The 20173-nt window shown below is 37.5% G+C and overlaps 1 protein-coding gene across 1 annotated transcript in view; it reads left to right on the top strand.

The window, feature by feature from the left end:
* TTC39C (tetratricopeptide repeat domain 39C) overlaps window positions 1-15106 on the top strand; it is a 35868-nt gene extending 20762 nt beyond the window's left edge. The window contains exons 7-14 of the mRNA XM_027675105.1: window positions 3122-3215; window positions 4035-4142; window positions 4657-4766; window positions 5448-5571; window positions 8645-8742; window positions 9462-9566; window positions 11946-11984; window positions 12528-15106. Coding sequence (XP_027530906.1) covers window positions 3122-3215; window positions 4035-4142; window positions 4657-4766; window positions 5448-5571; window positions 8645-8742; window positions 9462-9566; window positions 11946-11984; window positions 12528-12617 — 768 coding nt within the window. The 3' untranslated portion in view covers window positions 12618-15106. The remainder of the gene's footprint in view (window positions 1-3121; window positions 3216-4034; window positions 4143-4656; window positions 4767-5447; window positions 5572-8644; window positions 8743-9461; window positions 9567-11945; window positions 11985-12527) is intronic.
* Window positions 15107-20173: the final 5067 nt, after the last annotated feature.

Genomic DNA, 20173 nt, shown 5'->3' with positions numbered 1-20173 from the left:
GGAGTCACCATCCCTGGAGGTGCTCTAGAAACAACTGTATGTGGCACTTAGTTCTCTGGTTTAGTTGACAGCGTGGTGATCAATCAAAGGTTGGACTGTATGATCTTGGAGGTCTTTTTCAACCTAAATGATGCCGTGATTCTGAACCAGAAGTGCTCAGATACTCATAGATTACAGACTAATATGGTGAGTTGTAATTTCCTCCTCATTTCCAAGGTGAGTGAGGAGAGCTCCTGCAAAGCCTGGGAAATGCTTATATTGCCTTCCTTGAAACTGTTAGTGCGCTGGTAAGTTTAAATTCTTTCCACTGGGCATGGGAATATTATTTCAGGTGGCTTACCAAAATTGAGAAGTTTGTGCTTTAACCTATATGCACGTACAAGTATACCTTGAGCTGGGAGAGGGCAGAGTGAGAGGTGGTGTAATGCTGACAGGTACTCTTGGTTTTTTAGTTACTTTTTGTAGACATTTTGGTATCAGTGGTATCATTCTTGTTTAGGAGTGAGAGGGTGTGGTATGGAAAAGTAGACTGAGGGCAAGAGTAATAATAAGCATTGAAAAGTCTCAAGTGAACTTTCTGGAAGAAAGTCACAGTGATGTCTAAAGTAAAGAAATTTGCAGAGCTTGCATAATGTCAGGGTTTATTTTCAAGAAATGTGCTGGCTTTTCTAGTTACTTGTTCTAGGCTACAAAGTATGGTATCCTAGTTTTATTCTATTTGGATTTTGTGTCATGTCAGAAAAAATGGGTTTCTGTGTGCTAAGGAATAGAAAACAGAAGCTTTGAAATGTCCATACAGTGTTCTCTGGTGTAAATTGTCGCCTTTTAGCAGGAAACTGCTTTCTGGTTTCCCCTTAATTATGGACATGACTTCTTAAAAGCTTTACAAATTCAGAATGCTGATTGAGAATAGAAACATTCTGGGAGAAGGAAAGTGTCCTGAGATTTCAGAACAACTCTTCGGGGAAATGTATGTTGGCTTGGGAAGCCACTTGGGCCTGGTAAGCTCTGTAGATGCTTAGTTGATAGGTTGGGGTGCTTTCAGTTTTAGCGCGAAGTCAAGAAATGTAAGATTAGGGTCCTCACATTAGCTTTATTAATCTTTTTCATGGTTATGTAATTCTGTAAATTACACATTTTATGTCTTAATGGGCTTTTTTGTCTTTGTATTATGTCCAAGAGAGGCATGAGTAGTTAGTGCCTGTTGAAGGAATTAAAAATGTGTCTATATATATTTATAAATCTCAGGAACATCAATTTCAGGTGCAGACAGGATGTTATATTTGCAGACTCTTGGGACTTTATAATTCTTTCTGTTTATTCTTTGAAACAGTAAACAAATAGTAATTAATTTAAGAATTAACACTAAGAGTAAAAATTTGTATTCCAGCATATTGTCACAATCCCTAGAGAAGATTGAAACTGTATTTATTAAGGAATGTCTCTGAAACATACTTAACCAAGATTGGTGCTGAAGGAAAAGTTAGACAGATGTCAAAACACTTGTGAGATCTATCCTATAAAAGGATAGTTTATAGAAGATTGAATATTCAGCCAGCTGGACTTGTATATTACTGAGTGGTTGGTGTTTCATGTACTACCCCAGGCTGGTGTATGGCATTGCAGACAATGATTTAATTGCCAGTAGTCATTGTGTGGAATAACATGTCCTACAAATAAGTGATTTCTGTTTTGAAATGTTTAGGATTTTAGAAGGCAAAGTATCTTCAAAGAGGGCTAAATATTTAGATTTTCTTTTTTCCATTTTCCTCAGAGTCATTCAAAACATAGATTTACAGAGCTTTTGAACTTCCTAGCATGAAGATAAAGTTGTAAACTGACATTATTTTTTTCTGTAAGATTGGGCCCATAACAGTTATTTTCTAGGAAGGCGTGTTGGGATAATGTGTAGTGGAGAGAATGTGCTGCTACAAAAGTAAACAAGGTGTACATGGCTAAGGCTTCCTGGTAATTTTGAGGGCAAATATAACTCACTTGTCTTTCTGTGTAGTATATGCTTCTGCCTTGCCAACAAGCATCTTAGTTTCATTACCACTGTATTTTCTAAGGGTACAATGTTTATGTTGGTACAGCTGTGGATCCCTTTGCTGGCTGTTGTGCTGTCTTGATGCAGTATGTATTATTTTCAATTAAATTGTTCCTTAGCAACTAAAACAGTTTTCCCTGATGAGACAAAGGAGAAAACCTAAAAAATCACTTCAGAGCTCTGTTTGTTCATGGTCTTAAGATATAATTCTGCAGATCTTTGTAGGAATTTTCGAATTCAGTTATGCTTGCACAGATCATGGGTTTGCACTTGCAAGGGTTTCTTTCACTTACCTGCTTAGTCAGCAGAGACTGGCTTAAAAATTCTTCTGTTTTATAAATTATTATAATTGTATGTGAGAATAAATATAGGAATGCTATTAAAGCAGGTACAGGCCATATTGTAATACATAGTATATATATGTAAAATTAATTAAATATTGATTTGCATTTCCTCCCCATAATGACTGGTATGGACAAATCCCATCCTACTCTGGGAAAACTAGAAATTAAGGTAGTCAAAAGAACTATCATTCTAGTTTTTAGAATGATGTCAGCCTCTTTTTGCTAAGCTGTTGCTAACTAATGATTTTATCAAAATGTTTTTTTTTTCTCTCATGTGCCTTTTTATCTTCTAATGTGTCATGCAGCATTTATGAATTCTCTATTAACTGTTGCTTAAAGTGGTTGCTGAGGGATATGGGAAAAGGAGAAAAGTTCAAAATAAATAAAATCAAACACTAATGGTACCCTTATTGTGCAGAAAGCTAAACTTCATTGGCAGATGCTAAAAATATGACTTCTAAAGGTGGAATGACTAATAAGAGTAAAAATGAGACTACCCTAAAGCTTACTGCACAAAACCAATGAATTTCTGACATAATAGAAAATAGAGTCACTTACTTGTAAGGTTGAGAGAGAATCTGAACTGGCTATTGCTACACTGTTAAACTCTTCTACTATGTTTAATTTCCTATTAACAGAAATCTGATTGTTTTCTTTATCAAAATCAAATTATAGAACAAATTTTAAATTTCAGTCTGATTTTTTTTTATTCTTCTTTCACTTTTGTTAGTGTCAAATCAATAGTGCCTTGACCTCATTTCATACTGCTTTGGAACTTGCAACAGATCAAAGGGAGATTCAGCATGTCTGCTTATATGAAATAGGTACGTTGGATATGTTTATGCCATAAATGGCTCATTTTCAAGTTTAGATTGGCAACTTCAATAAGCAAACTGGATTCTTTTTATTATGATTTTTAAAAAGGTTTTAGAATACCGGCCTTTGTCTTGGATGGATTATGGTAATAAACCTGTCTTCTTGTTTGGGCAAGTATTTTTCATGATAAATTTTTCTGCAAACACAAAGTGATGCAAAATCAGAGAGTAGACTGTGGAATCAAGGGCACACTGTTCGCTTACTGAATATTATTTAAAATTAGAAATTAACTCATTTAATTTGTCCAGGGAATCATCATTTCTCTACCAAAAAGTAATCAGTCTAGTGAAGCTTCACAGTTTGCAGGATCTGTATTTCATGTTCATTTCCTTCTATCAATAGTAGTATATGCTATATGATCTTGCATACAGCTCTTTAGAGTGGAGAAGATATGTTGCTTCAAGCTGTAAATGGGAATTTGTGACAGTGGGAAATAATAAAGGAACAAGTAGTAGCTTTTTAAGTTTTAGTGTCCTACAAAATATTGTATCTAAGTTTAAAAAAAGATTTTGGTGTCTGTATAGATTTGTTGTTGCTCTGAAGTGGATTCATTGTTTTGTATGGAATCTTATAATTCAGAATTTCTCAGTAAATTTAAACCAGGCTTTAAATATATGGAATTCATTTACATTGTTTTTAATTTTCCAGTTACTGTTGTAATTGTTAAAGTAGCTCCAGCTCTCATAATAGACTGTGTGTTTCAATAATGTTGACACCAAATTTGAATTACTGTACTTTCCCTGGAATTAAATCAGTTTTGCTTCTAGGTTGGTGCAGCATGATAGAGATGAACTTCAAAGATGCATTTGAATCCTTCGAAAGGCTTAAAAATGAATCCAGGTGGTCCCAGTGCTACTATGCTTATTTAACAGCAGGTGAGTACATTCAGTGTATTGGGTAGATGATAAATCAGTGATGTGATAAGGTTTTGGCACTGTTTTGTTTTGGGAAACTTGCTAGTGTGTGCAGTGCCTTCCACACTGCCTGCTGCTTTTGCAGCTTTGTGCCAGACTTGACTTGGATAATTTCTTTGTTTATATAATGAACACTTGCATGCTCACACGTGTACCTGCCTGTGTGTACACCCTCTCGATGTAGATACAATTAGGATTGTCAGTGTAGTAACAGTTGTATTGCAAAGATCTAATAAATAAATCTTTAGAGGCTGGGTGGTATTACTTCCTTTAATGGTTATACAAAAGTAGTACTGACTTGTTAATGATCACAGAGGGTACCTGGGGAAGTTGGGATTATCATGTTTGTCAGATCTTCGGTCTAGACACTTTCTTGAAGTGAGTGTGTTTGTTCTTCTGTGACCATGTGATATCTAATCTTAGTTTTTCCTGTTTCATATCCCAGTAGTGTTAACATATTTCTGTGTTCTTACAGTGTGTCAAGGAGCCACTGGTGATGTCAGTGGTGCTCAGAATGTGTTCAAGGAAGTTCAGAAGCTTTTCAAAAGAAAAAACAATCAAATTGAACAATTTTCAGTGAAAAAGGTTAGTTTTAGCATAGGCTGACTTGTTTTGGTGCAGTAATAACAGTTCAATTCTTTAACAGTATTTTCTTTTTGAAGGATGTATCTGTTTTCTTTTGTGTTGCTTCTGTAGAATTAGTGGGAAGGAAAAAGAATGGAAAAAGAATAGTGTCAAATGTATTTGAAGGATCTAGCAAAGGAAATGTGAATTATCTATTCACTTTACAACTAAAGTAATTATTAAAGATAAAAATACGTGATACTGTAGTTGCTTTGGTAATTTTCCTTCTAGCTTTGCCTTCCTTACTCCTTTTTATCTTATCTTGTTTGTGAAAGCCTTAGTTCTTTTGAAAGCTAGGAGTTGTCTAGGAAATAGCTCCCATCTGATACCTTGCAGATGTTACTGTTTCAGCATCCAATCATTGCGTACTGGGGACTGTGAAATGCAGTAAAACTGGTCAGGCTGCAAACAAGGAAGTTTTAATTTTGATCAATAGGTAAGCTCCTAAATTAGTTGACAGATTTTTGCTTTTTAGTCTAAAAGTCTTTAAGCTAAGTTACCGTTGACTTACTTTCATAGAATTGTTGTGTGACTTTATGAAACAGTTAAAATTACTGTTTGTGATATATTGTTTGGGAATATTATGTCCCCATAAAAGGATAAATGATGGATCTCCCTTCCTTCTTTCTCCCCACTTTGCAGGCAGATAGATTTAGAAAACAAATGCCAACCAAAGAGCTGTGTGTCCTGGCATCCATTGAAGTATTATACTTATGGAAGGCCCTTCCAAACTGTTCCCTCTCGAACTTACAGCATATGAGTCAAGGTATAATATTGATTTATTTATAAGGTTTATCAAGGTATAAGCTTGATTTATTTATTTACTTCTTAAAAGGCGGGTGTATAATTTTATTCTGTTGTGTGAAGTAGCTGATCGTAGTAGCATGAAAAGTTAAACTTGTGTGCATGTGTCATAGCAAAATACAGTTTGGGTAACCATAGAATAATGACCTATTATGATTCAGCTTAATGCTTCATTGCCTGCTGCATATAGTTGTTTGTTAATCATTGTTTAAAATGAAACAATAGCATGATAGTTACTGTTCCGAGTCACTAAACAAAATATAACTAATTTAAATGTAGCTAAAAAATAACAGAATAAATCTACCGATTTGTTTCTGCATGTCAGTTTTCTTTTAAGAGGAAGTAGGTCGCTTGTGAGGTCATCTATGACATGATAGGCATTCTGTTTATCTTGGCTGCTGGGACCTTGGTAGTGGTGAATGATTGCCTCTTCCTTAGTCTCCAGATGTCTTCAGATATCTGTCACATGAAGATTATGGTAGCAGTGTTTATCATGAGGTTTACTGTACTTCTCCCTCCATCCAGCAGTCACTCTTGTTTGCATTCTGCAAACAGTTTCAAATTGGCTGAAGAGAAGCTCAACATGAGCTGGCAACGTGAGCTCCCAGCCCAGAAGGCCAACTGCATCCTGGGCTGCATCACAAGCAGTGTGGGCAGCAGATCGAGGGAGATGATTCTGCCCCTCTACTCTGCTCTTGTGAGACCTTGTGAGATCCCACCTGGAGTACTGCATCCGTCTCTGGGATCCTCAGCGCATGGACTTGTTGGAACAGATCCAGATTAGGCACACACAGATGATCAGAGGGCTGAAATACCTCTCCTATGAAGACAGGCTGAGAAAGTTGGAGCTGTTTAGCCTGGAGCAGAGAAGGCTTCAAGCAGACTTCAGAGCACCTTTCAGTACTTAAAGGGGTCCAGCAAGAGAGCAGGAAAGGCCCTTTTTACAAGGGCATGTACTTGATAGGACAAGGGGGAATGGCTTCAAACTGAAAGAGGACAGATTTAGATTAGATATTAGGAAGAAATTATTGTGAGGGTGGTAAGGCACTGACGCATGTTGCTAAGAGAAGCTGTGGATGTCCCATCCCTGGGAGTGTTCAAGGCCAGGCTGGATGAGACTTTGAGCAATCCGGATGAGGCTTTGAGCAACCTGGTCTAGTGAAAGGTGTCCCTGCACAGGGCAAGGGAGTTGGATCTACAAGATCTTTAAGGTGCCTTCCAATCCAAACCATTCTAAAACCCTCTCTTTTTTAATTTATTTTTTTATTATTATTATTTCTAGATAATTACTTGCTCATTTAGAAAATAAAACAAAAATTGTCTCCTATGAGGTTGTCTTTTTTTTTTTGGTAGTTGTGGGGGATTGTATGCAATTGTAGTTTTGGGGATTGTATGCAATTTTCATGTTAAGCTAGAAAACTACCAGTCTTGAAGCTGAGAGTCAGGACTAGTAGTGGTGTTTTGTTCTGGTTTTAATTTAAGATAATCTATCTGTTTAAATTGAGTGATGGCAGTGGGTTATATTCAGATCTCTAGTTTTCTAGTCACAAAGGTAATGGTAGGCTTTAAAAGCAGATTTACTCACATAAAAATAAATGTGAGGATTTTTTTTGGCTATCATTCACCTTCAGAACAGTCAGCTTTCGAGGGTGTAAAAGAGTATGTGTTCTCTCCTGCACACCCAGAAGCAGTGTAGATCTCCCTTGTATAAGCTTCTAGTCAGTGGTTCACATTTTAATGTGAAATAGCAGTACAGATGAAAATTCAGAGATAAGCTTCTTCTAACTTTGACACTGACAGGTCTGCGTCAGCCATCCCTGGCTGAAGATGTGTGCAGTGAGACTGTTTTTGATACACCTTATGTGTATCTCAAGAACGTGAATGATAAGGAATTTTTTTTATATATTTGTTTCCTCTTCTCATGAACAACTGAATTGTAATTTGCTGTGGTGGATTTCCAGGGTTTTCCTTAGGGCTAGAACTTGACTTAAAGGAATAATTTATATCCACCTGTATCCCTGTAAGTAAAACACAAAGTAACTCAATCCTTACAATGAGAGTTGTCAGCCCAAATACTTCATGCAGCCAACTCTTAGTTATCCATAGATGGTTTCTTTGGGTTGTGGATTAACTGTGAATGCAGAGCTGGTTAAGATCTGGCAGGGTTTATGCAATGAGGCAAAATGTTTAAGGAGCCTTACTGCTCCAGAGACAGCAGTTAAGTGGTGAAAAGCCCTGCAGGTCTCCCTGTACCCTTGTCTTCCTGGAGGTGATGGTGCTGACAAATGTGAATGGATCCTCATGGAACTAGTCCTGGTTTAACAGAGCTGGCTCTAATAAGCTTGATCAAAATGGAGCCTGATTCATCTAGAAACTGTTCATGCATTGTGATACAGGTTTTCCTGGAAACAGAACACTACTCAGCTGAGGCACAGTCTGTCCCTGGATTGTTGACCAGCTAAGGTCTGGCAAATAAGCCTTATCATCTCGTCATCATTGAGAATTGTGATGCCAAAATACCCTAGTCTGGGATTTTAGGTCTAGTGTAGATTTTTGTGTGTCTGTCACTTGGCCTCGGTTCAGAACAAATCAGGTTTGTCTGAACTGTTTGCCCTGTGCTCCACATAATTCGGGACTGTGTATTTTTTTTTCAATATGTGGGACAAACCAGTTTCCCATAACACCAGAAGGAGGTGATTGTTTCTTAACTTTACTTTTTAGTGGATATTTCAAAGACTGGTAGAGAAACGGATTCTCCTTTTCTTGTGAGAAGAACACACCAACTACCTTTGACTTCAGCTCATTAATTCCTGTTCGGAATTGCTCTCATGAGTCACAAGGTTTCTTGATGAAGTTCATACAAAATGGGTTGTATTTAAAAGAAGACAAATTACTTTGCTTTATATTAATGTTACTAGCATCTCCTTTGTCTGGGTAAATTTAAACATTGGACTAAAAGACACCATAGGCCACAGTTCTTGTCTAAGGAAGGATTTCAATCCATCTTGTTTGTTTACTGGAACCTTTTCATTAAGCTTGTCAGGATGTTGATGATTCATCGGCTGTTGGTTTGAGGAATTTGCTTCTTGGTGCCATACACAAATGTTTAGGAAATTCTGAAGATGCTGTTCAGGTAAGTTGTTAAATGGTAATTTACACCATTAATCCTGTTTTACAAGCTATTCTGTTAAACAGTAAATATTGTTGAGTAAGAGTGTTAAGCAAGTCATTAGTTTTCAGTGCTAGTAATCATTCTGGTTTGTGAATTCTAACAGGTTCTTCTAAAATCTTTCGGTTTAACATGTCGTCATTATATTCTGTGTTGTAAAAGTAGTTCAATGTGCTGAATGACCATGGCAGCCAATGTGGCTTGTAGTAGAAAGAGTTAAGGGGAAGCTAGGAAGATAAAAGTTATAACAAAGTTCTTGCTCTGCTAGATTTACTTTGTCCAACAATGAAAATTAATCTTTTTTTAAAAAAAGTACCTTGGAGGTTGACCTTTTGAAAGCACACATTTGCTGCTTCTTCTCCAGGACTACTAGACACTGAGAGATTTGATTTTTAGCACACATACCAAAGAAAAAATTTGCCACTGCTTCAGGTTTTGCTCCACAGGCACACCTTTCCTTTTTCCTCCCCAAAATGGAATGCAATTCACATATGCAGAAAGATACTGGCTTTGAATCCCTAGGAATCTATACTGTTGTAAATTTTTAATGTATTCTCAATTTAGCTTTGGCTAATTTCTAATGCTTAAAGTTGAATGGTTCTTCTTAATTGTTTTGAAGTATCAAACAGTCAATTTTAATAAATTACTGTAGTTTTTTGGGGTTTTTCCTTTCCTTTTTACAGTACTTTCAGCGAGCTGCAAAAGATGAACTCTGCCGTCAAAGCAACTTGTATGTCCAGCCCTATGCTTGCTATGAACTTGGCTGTATTCTCTTAGACAATCCAGAGGTAATAGCATAAACTGTTTTTAAACTCTTAAAATGAGCATAAGGAGTCAGCATACCACTATATAAAGAATAAAACAAAATTTATGGGTGATAATGTATGTGAAGTTTTAAAAATTTGTTTTATACCTACTGTGAAGAAAATTACTATTTTATGTTTAGGTTTTGGTTTTTTTCAATCCAAGAAATGCATTTAAGGTAACAATGTCTTATTTTTTCAATATAGAGAGTGTTCCTGCTGCTGGTGGCAAAAAAAGCCTGGCCAGAATGCCTTGGGTAGGCGGGGATTTCTTGTCTACAGGTGGTATTTAGTATCAGGGATGCTTAGGGTCATTTTCTTACCTATTTAATATCCTGTTGGATGCCATTCAAGCTCAAAGACTGCTTGTAGTTATCCTTTCCAAATAGAATTTGATGCCTTCCTAAAATAGCAAATGTTTTCAGTCATTTAAATTCCATTAAAGATTGTTGTATGGACATTTTGATTTTCACCCTGAGTAGTGAGGGTTTTGTTGTTCAGGGTGAAGAGGAAGATAATCAGCCTGGCTTTCAGACTGTCCAAATGGCTTGGCTGATGATACATTTGATTTGTTTAGGTCTTTGCACGTACTCTGCCTCCTAGGAAACCTGGAGAATCTTAAGAGTAGAGCTGCTTGTGCACCACTTGTGCATTTGTGCTGTTTTCCCTCCTCAGATGTGTAACAGCACTACTTGGAGTTTATGCTACCTCGTGTAGTACATCCTTAATCAGATTGAAAGTTGGAGGAAGTGGTTACAAAGTAGTGATTGAACCCCCCTTCATTGTATGTAGTGTATGAAGTAGTTAGGCTGATAATATCTCATATTCTTAAGAAGTAGTTGTGTTGATAGTTTCTCATATTCTTAAGATTCTGTTTTCAGTTGTTTTTGATGTTGTCAGGTATAATCATCTGAGCTGAACCTTCCCCTTAAAACAGGAAGGAAAGGAAAACCTCTCAATAAAGGTGATTGTCATGACAAAGGACAGATTAGAAAATGCTTTTAAAAGTAAATGTACTTTTTGAAAACTCTGCTACCCTAAGACTTGGAACTGGGCCTTGAAGCCTGGAAGGGAGGTCTGAGTCCTGTATTATTCTTTCTGCCTTTTTTTCCATGTTCATGTTTAAATTTGATAATGTCAGGTGTCTCTAAAGAAAGGGTGTGGTGGGTAGTGAAGTTATGTGGTTATTTGGAGAATATGAGAGCAGTCCTTCCTTCCTCCTGCTTTACATGTAGGATGTGCACACAGTAACCAAATGTGCCTCATATTGGGTCTTTGAGGGCTGCACAAGCTTGTCTTGTAGCTCTATGGGGAACCTGTGGTAGTGCTTAGTGTATGAAGGACATGCAGAAAACTCCCTCTTGTGGCACTCGGACAATGAGGAGATAAATGATGCTTAACTTGAATAGAGTGGAATGAGGTAGGGAAAAGCAAGAGCTAGAATTAGAGGTGAGTGGATGCTGTTTATAGAAAATTTCATTATCTAACTGAGGTGTCCTGGTAGAGCTCTATAATGGCTAAGGAAGGGATAGGATTTTATGAATCACATTTACATGAGAGGCAGAGCATATTACAGACCTGAGCAACAGATATCAATATGCATTTTATTATAAAAACCATGCTGTTATTAAATTTACTTTGCTTTGAAGTTATTGTTAAGCATAATAACATGTTTGATTTACCATGTCATCTGGATCACCTTTGTTATTTTAAATTGAATTCTAATCAAGTTCTTCTTGATGTAACCATATTAAAATCTTGAAATTTACAGATTTTTTTGTAGTTGTCTTAGACACTGAGTGTAATGTAACCAATAAAACTAGATACAGTCATATTTAGGTACATATGAATAAGGGAACTTCATTTTTCTGTATCTTATTTATTTGTAAGGCTTAAATTAAAGATGTACTATATAGGAAATAAAACAGGAGCTTCTCAGCAGTAAATATTAATATGCAAATATATTTTTCTTTCCATAAGAGTTTGAAATTGAAATTTCTGGAACAACTCTTAATGCTTAATATCCATTAACTTGTTTTGTAAATAAATGGCTTAAACTTTAATTAAGAAACAAAAACTACTGTAATGATCAATTAGTCAATTATTTGTAGCCTCGTTTGTTCCCTTGTACATTCTTGTAGCTCACCATCATTGGCAGCAACTTGCATTTTCTATAGACTAGAAATACATAATTCTGCCTTAGGTGCCTCATTAATATTTCTAGTTTCCTAATTAGAGGTTTTTGTCTGCTTGGTACCTTTTTTCAAGATAGAGGTGCTACTCCAGACTGACCGTGTCATTTATTTAAGATATTTTCTGTAACATTTTTGATGTGTTTCTAATGCAATGTTTGTCTTTTTGTAGACTGTGCCAAGAGGCAAAACCTTACTGCTCCAAGCCAAGGTAAAAACCAGGCACTTTCAAATTTAGATTTTTGAGATGAGGGCATTTGGGAGGTTGTGGTTTTGGGGCAGGTGAAGTGGATGTTAAGTGGTGGTGTCCCTCCCCTATAGTCTACAACACTATCATATAGATATGCATGAATGTATATGATCCACATTTATATATGTTACATAGCTATGTATTCCTAGGTCAGTCATAGCACAGAGTCCACATTAGTGACCTTTCCTGGACTGTTAGAACCTTGCTTTTTTCAACTAAGATTTTGCTACAGAAATTTTGAAAATGACAGCTCTCCACTCCTTGTCAGTTCCAACTGGTTCCTGCCTTGGGCTAGAGCTTTTTGAATATCTGTAATAATTCTTTTGGTTTGGGTAATGTGGGGATATTGCAACATGCAATCTCCAGTTCACCTCTTTTCTTTTGGACTCTTTTGTAACATGACTTCTTAAGCACTAGTAGCAAAATTGTCTTCATGTCCTGAAGTGAAGGAGGCTGACAGTTATATGTTTGGTGTTTTTTTTCTTTTCTTTCCCCCCCCCCCAGGAGGAATTTTCTGGCTATGACTTTGAGAACAGATTGCACGTCCGCATACATGCAGCCTTAGCCTCTCTAAGGGAAGTAGTTCCACAGTAACGAACAGCAAGTCTTGTTATCCTTTCCCACAGTTTCTGCACTTTAAGATGAAGCAGAAGAAAGAGCTGTTGGGAAGACCAGCTTTTCTTCTGAAAACCACTTGTGCCAGAGACACTTTCCCAGTATGGTCAGAGTTGGTATGGCTTAGTAAAACATTACAATTTTAACTAAAGGTAAATCAACCAGGAAGAAGGTTAAGTGACCTTGTGTTTTTAACTCATTGGTTTTTATTTTGTTTAAACCAAGCTGAACACAATTGCTTGCAACTGTGGGTGAGCCTAAATAAGCACATATAATTTACTTAAACAATACTGGCAAGTGTGATTTTTACCTTTTAAAACAGATCTGGATCTAAAATATGCCAAGGGGAACACTTCTGGTTTGATTAGAATAATACAATAAAAGTAATGGGTGTAAATTTTGAAGTTGGAAATGGTCAGAATACTTCTTTTTCTTTACACATTTGCCAATACACAGGAGGAGGAAAACTGTTCAGCCACAAAAAGCAGATCTTACTAAATTTTAGTGGCTTACGTCAGTTACCTCATGATTACTAATGTGTGAATTTTAAACCTCTCATTGCCTTCCATTTTTTGTCTCATCCCTCCCAATCCAGCTCAGATTTGTGGTATGAATTTATGTCAGTGTTTATGATCTCTGCTTCCGGTACATTCCAGCCAAATACTTGGACATGCAGTTACAATGTGGGCAGTTCTTATTTCCACTCTTAATTTTCTGAATGTAATGTTAAAATACATAGGCCAGATACAGTAATTTTATGTATTTTTCATTCAAGCTGCTCAGTCTTTGTAGTGGTGACCTTTACAGGTATTTAAAAAAAAAAAGAAACCAAACCACAAAACACAAACCCAAAAATTTGCTTTCATAGTTACACCAATACTACAATATCCTGAGTCTCTATATGGTATTTCAAACCTGTGGTGTTAAGATATTGCTATACCTCGGAGAGCTTAATACTTTTCTCATGACCATATAATTTTTAATACTTGGCCATCTGTGTGCTTATCTGTAGCTTTTTTTACATTGCCTGTAATATGTAGTATTTCCTTATGTTTTATATTCAGTTAATACCATATTCTAGGAAGGTAAATATTTTTTAAAAGAAGCTTATGAATGGAAATCTGACCAGAAAGTTAGTTGAATTATATTACTTTGCAAAGCAAAGAAAACTGGATATCCTTGGAAAGAGTTATCTAAAAGCCTTATCTTTACTTTGGTCAGGTTGCCTTAAACAGTTTTGTAGCTTAAACTTTTTTTTTTTCTTACCTTTTTGGAGAGCATGTTGCCAAAGTTTTAGACCTTACCCACACCTAATCTTCATTGATTTGCTTTTGAGGTTACATCTAAAGCAAGACTGATACGGAGGAGAGAAATAACGTCCTATTTCCTAGGCCAAATGAAATGGTTGAGACACTTATTTCTCTCTAGAAATACACAGTTCTGCTATGAAAGGCGTTCCTAGAGCAGGTAAACACTTCTGTTGCAGTTCCTGAAGGAGAGGAGGGACTCTTAAAAAAAGCAGTTTTATTTTTCTATAATCTAGGTGTGTTACAGATAGTACACTGGAGTTTTTTTATTCCATTTTGACAGTAATGAGGCATAAATGAGTGTTCAACCTTATTTGGTCAATCCAAATAAGTATTGACTAGAAAATGGTATATTGTATATATATAGTGACTGCTTAGAGTTCAGAAAATTATTTTAAAAATGGGCTTTAAGGTACTTGAAATCTTATTTTGTTGTATCTGACTTTTAATGTTTTGCAATCAGAGACACATTCTGGTAAATAGCTGGAAACAGTACAGTTACTGGCAAAAATCCTTTACACTCCTTAAATATATGAGACTAGGCTGTTCAGGACACAAAGCACCTGCATGCGATTTGTGTTGGGATATTTAAGGTCTGCATACTTGGAGGTAGCTGGCAAATTGTAGTAAATTTACTAAAAGGCCTGTTCTCACCAAGCCGGGAGTGGGAAAGACACTATATGTTCATGTAACAGTTTAATAACTGTGCAAATTGCAGCTTTTCTGTGGACTTAGCAAATCATCACAACTGTATGTTTCTGTATTAATTATTTTTTCCCTCTCCTCGTAGGAGAATCTCCTACATTGTAAATTGCAAAATTATTTTTTATGTTAGATTGTGCCTGTGATGAGAAAAATCTCAACGGTATTTTGTGTTAACTGTCAAGTTTTTATACTTTGGAACTCGGAGGCATGGTCTAATAGCAATAATGGAATATGCATCTTGCTAGTTAATATGTTAAGGCCATCTTTACTGGGACAGGTTATTTTTTGTTGATGTTGATTCAGTTTTTATCTCAATATGACTCCTTTCAAATAAATAACTAGACTTTTTAGACGTCACAAGGTGGCATATTTATTGTGATGTACTGTAAACGTTGTTAATTTACAGAACTTGCACTTTTATATTTCTGAGTAAAATTAAACGAAATGTGGACATGAGTTTTGTTCCTTTGCTCCTTGAGTTTGTCTTTTAATTGGTGGCCTCCTGAACAAGATGATATCAAGTATTGGGAAAACCTCTGGGATGTCAAGTGACTCTGTAACAAAGTTTTCTAGTCAGCAATTACCTCTAGTCTTTGTTCTTCCAGTATAATTACAGTCTTCTGGTTTAGAAAGTGAGTTACATGTCATGTTGAGCTCAACCGTAGAGTGAACAAGGTTTAAGAGACATTTTTAAGACATTTTAAATTCACTTGTTCTTCATTAAAGAAAAAGAACCACATACAATTGTATTTGTTGTATTCCTACACCTTTGAAAAATGTTTCTAATTTACTCTAAAGCAAGCACTTTAATTTCTCCTCTCTCTGACTTCGAATGCTTGTTTCATATTCCAGTTATGCTTTATTCCTAAATAAAATTCCCCAAATGCTGTATTGAATTGCTTTTCAATTAACAACAACATGATTGTCTTTCCAACAATTGATTGTACTCGTGTTTAAAGATTGCTCTGTACCTGCTTGAAGCTTGAACAAGAGCAAGTGTTAGGTTGATGTAGGGGGCTGTACATGGTGTTACAAGGGTGCCAATCAAACCTTGCAGTGGGGTGAAAGCAGCACTTGGATTCCCTTTCCAGCCACCGTGACGAAATACTAACAGCAGCGGAAGGAAGCCCTTTCACAAGAAGTTATGCAATCCCAAACAGGTACTGTTAAACCTAACCTTAAGAAGTAAATGTATGCTTATCTGTCTTTCTGACACTGGCTGCCCAATTGCCTTAAAAAGCCAGAAGCTTTTCAGGCAGCCTAGACCACAATGGAAAACTGAAATTTAGGAGGAATAGACTCCACTGAAATTTAGGAGTAAGACGAACAGGTATGCTGACTCTGATCCTTCATCCTGAAGGAGTTGTATGACAACTTATTTTCTATAAATTCTAGAAAAAAAGGGCAGAAAAGGCAATTGTTTCACTGCTAATTACAGTTTGAGTAGATGCTTATGCAATATTGTCTTGCATTCACATGTTTTCAGGGGAGCTAGAAAATACTTCAAAAACTGCTTTTATCTGGAAAAGTTGACTTACAGAATATGGAAATACACAGGCAAGTTCCAGTTCTGGTTCCCTTTGATCAAAGAACAATTAAAATATGGTATTTTATACAGAGATTCAGAAAGCATGAGAAGCTGCTGTTTCTGCAGAGTTGTCTGTGTCTATATACAATGCTCTTAATTTATGGCAAAGCACATTCTTGTGTGAAATTAGCTGGTGTACAAGATACACTGGAAAAAAAGGTTGGGTTCTTTTACAAAAGGCCTAACTTTGTCACAATGCTGGAGAATATGTATTTTCCCTGAACTTCAAAACTTGTTCAATTGAAGTTATAAAAGTGTGCCATTGTTAGGAGATAGTGAAAAGTGTTATTCCCACTCACCACCCCTCTTCCCCACCCCACCCCCATTTCCCAGCAGATGGTAGGAAATTCAACTTGAGGAAGGCTTTCCAGAATTAAATGCTGAATTATTTCTATTTCTGACCACTTTTTTAATGTATGTTTGGACCTCATAGGTTACCAGGGTAGGTGCATATTAGAGTTGCATATTGCTTCACTGCTTCTGCTCAAAACCCCTTTGCTTAGTACTCAAGATTTTCATGACCTACGTATCCTCTGTGTTTTAACCACCAGTGGGTTTTAGCCAGGAGGAGTTCATGTGCAACTGTCTTACTACAGCTGTTAGCCCTAACTTTTTTTCAGTGCTGCTTTTTCCAAAATGCTATGTGTCTTTTGATGTAACTCATTCCGAGATGGTGTTCCAGTCAAATAAATTGCTACGCTCAGCAGGACTGGCTGGTCCTCAGTGTTTTTCAGTCATTTCTGGCAAGCTGTACTTACCTGTAGGAGATGTCCAGGTGGGCAGAGGGGAAGAGGTTAAGAGAAAAAAACCAACTGGCTTAAGTTGAAGATTTGAGAAGGGAGGGACAAAGAGGTTGTCAGACTTTGCTGAGCAAAACCATTTGTGTAACAAAGACCTCTCAGTCTTTCACTAAAAGCAGTATGTTTACTATATTGAAAACAGATAGCTGTACTTCTGGGACATAGATTTCTTCCCAGTCAATGATTGACCTGATCCTTTTTTTGGTAGAAAAATATGGCTTATCTGTGACCTTGATTTGACAAAATGTGGTAGGACAAGGTAAATGGCCTCAGTTGGGCAGACTGCTTGTAGGCTGACAGGTTCTTCCCTTTCGGGCCAGAGGGGGACATGAGTCAGTAAAGTAGCTAATAACATTATTCTCCATGGCTTCCAAAACTGGCATTCAAGTTCCAGCACAGTGAATTAGTTTCCAGACATTTTTTCATATAGCTGCTCTGCAGTTTCAGACAGACACAATTTTTGTGTTAGGGCCTGCAGCCTTTTTAAATATTTATGGATGTTTATGGTTCTGTTAGCTCTGATAATATATTTTTCTATGGTTTATGACATTTGTACTTAAGTGTCTTTGAAGCTTTGGCTGTGCAGAGTTTTGCAGACCTAGAGTTTTGAAAGTTTTTCAAAGAAGCAAATTTACAAGTTTTAACTTCTGCTCTGTATTCAGTGAGGATGGTTTTGAAGTAACCACATGACTAGCAGGTATGTATAATGCCTTTATGAAGTCCTGCTCCGTCCATATGTTCTCAATAGAGAAATCCAGACTTTGGATTACTATCCCTACTCAAAAAATGATAAAATTTCTAGTATATATATATATATTTTCTTGAAATGTATCTTATTATTTCTATAGGAAAGCTATTCTTCCTGATTTCATAAATCATATTAATATTTGATGTTTTTAATTTTATGGTCTGTGTTGTCACTCTCCAGGACGGAAGACTGAGAAATTACTTTCTAAGGATTCTTTAATGGAAGAAGCATTTTGTGGTGAGTTTACCATTAATATACTTTTCCATGAATGAACTTGAAAGTGATAGGTCATTCCAAATTAACAGTGTTCTGTTACAAATGTGTAACTTTTTAAAGGAAGCTATTGTAGGTTTTCTAAATGCTTTAGAAGCAACAAATTTTACTGCTAGAATTCCCCTCAGGTTTGTGTAGAGGTGCAGACATCTAAGAATGCAAGAGCAGGTAGGTAGATGATGGTTTTCCAGTGGTGATGAAGACTAATCTGTACTAATGTTGGTGGTTAAAAAATTTTTATCCCACAGCAGACTCCTGATTGTGGCTTGCCCCTTTGGTCTTTCTGCCTTTGTGATCTTCAGAAATAGAGTTTGTGGTAACCTTGAATATACAGCACTACCCAGTTACCTTCTGTGTGCTCGTTTCGTTGGAACAGAAAATGATCTTATGTGTACCCACTGAAAATGTCCTGGAAAGCAAATGTTACCAGCCCCTGTCTCTGGGGTTTCAGGGTTTGCCCTTGCAATGATAAGGTTCTGCAGTACGAATGCAGCTGTTAGTAAGGAATAATCTCATTCCTTTTTGGGTGTAGCTGCCATGGCTGAAGAGATTACGGTTCCCAGCCGTTTTCTCTGAGCTCCTGCTAGAGGCCACTAAGGAACATTGCTTCTCAGGTGCTATATTTTGCAGTTTGTTGGTTCAAATCCCTTGGGTGTTGTACGTCACCTGTCTTACAAGGCCAGGCTGTAACCAGGTAATGGGTCCCTGCACCCACCCGCTCCACCACAGCTGGGAGAGGGGATGGTATGTGGCTGCAGCCTTTCTGCTTTCCACAGGTTGCGGCATCGTGCTGGGAAGGAATGTCTCTGGTTTGGCTACTAATGAGGAAAACTGGGGTTTTGGCAAAGGCAATTCCTTAGAAGGGTTCTGCCTGTGCTGTGTGTTGGGCGAGTCAGCGGCAGAAAGCAGGAGCGGGTTTCATGCTCGTGTGGGAAGGGAAAAAAGGCAGTGGCTCATGGGGCTTGAATGCTGAGGGCAGGTGCAGGGCCTTACACTTGGCCTTGCTGAACTTCATGAAGCTTGTGTGGGCCTCTCCTCAGGCCTGTCCAGGTCCCTCTGGATGGCATCACTTCCCTCTAGTGAATCACCTGCACCACTCAACTTGGTGTCATCTGTAAACGTGATGAGGGTGCACTTGATCCCACTGTCATTGAAGAGATTAAAGTTTTGGTCCCAGTACAGACCCTTGTGGGTCCACTTATTGCTGGTTTCTACCCATCCAGCCAATTCTTTATCCATCTAACAGTTCTTCCATGAAACTCTTATCTGTCCAGTTTAGTAGCCAGAATGTTGTGGGAGACTGGCAAAGACCTTACAGAAGTCTACGTAGATGACACTCGTAGCTCTTCCACTGATGGAGTCACTCCATCATACAAGGCCACTAGGTCAGTCAGGCACAATTTGACCTTGGTGAAGCTCCAGCTTGTGTGAGTTGTCTTTAACCACCTCTCTGTCTTTGTGTTTTGATGTATTGTCCAGGAGGATCTGTACCATAATCTTACTAGGCATGGGCTGACTGGTCAGTAGCTCCCACAATCCTTATCTTTTTTTAAAAATGGATGTGATACTCCATTTTCTTCAGTCACTGGGGACTTTGCCTGATTTTCATGACTTTTCAAGTATGATGGAGAGTGGCTGCATAATTCAGAAATTTTCTGTCTGAATGCCTGACAGTGGTTTGCCTGTGTAATTGTGAACTGACTCCTGCACATTCACTAAGCTCCAATACAGGTCCCTCGCATAGCCCTCTGTTTTGTCCATTTGCTACTCTGTAATCACATAACTTTGTTATGAGAGGGGATGATCAGAGAGGAACTCCTTAGCAAGCTAAAGCAAGGTTTCCTCTGGAGTCTCCCACCCACCCACAGTGCCAGCATGGGATTTGGGACTTGTTGTGCACTGGTAGGGAGCTGGCTGGTTTCTGTAGCTGCAAGGCAGCCTTTCCTTTCCATGGTGTTGCCTGATAGTGACAGATTATAAATGGGTCTGAGCTGGCTTGGGCTGGCAGGCGGAATAATGTTTTTTCAGGGAGGATTTAGCTCTGTCATGCTTTGAATTATGTCTCTCATAATTTCTGATGTCATTCAGAAAACAGCTCAGTGCTGAGCTGTGAT

This window comes from Neopelma chrysocephalum, unplaced genomic scaffold (genome assembly GCF_003984885.1).
Source record: "Neopelma chrysocephalum unplaced genomic scaffold, ASM398488v2 Primary Assembly neopelma1_22, whole genome shotgun sequence".
Taxonomy (NCBI): Eukaryota; Metazoa; Chordata; class Aves; order Passeriformes; family Pipridae; genus Neopelma; species Neopelma chrysocephalum.
This window is presented reverse-complemented; position numbering and strand designations above follow the sequence as displayed.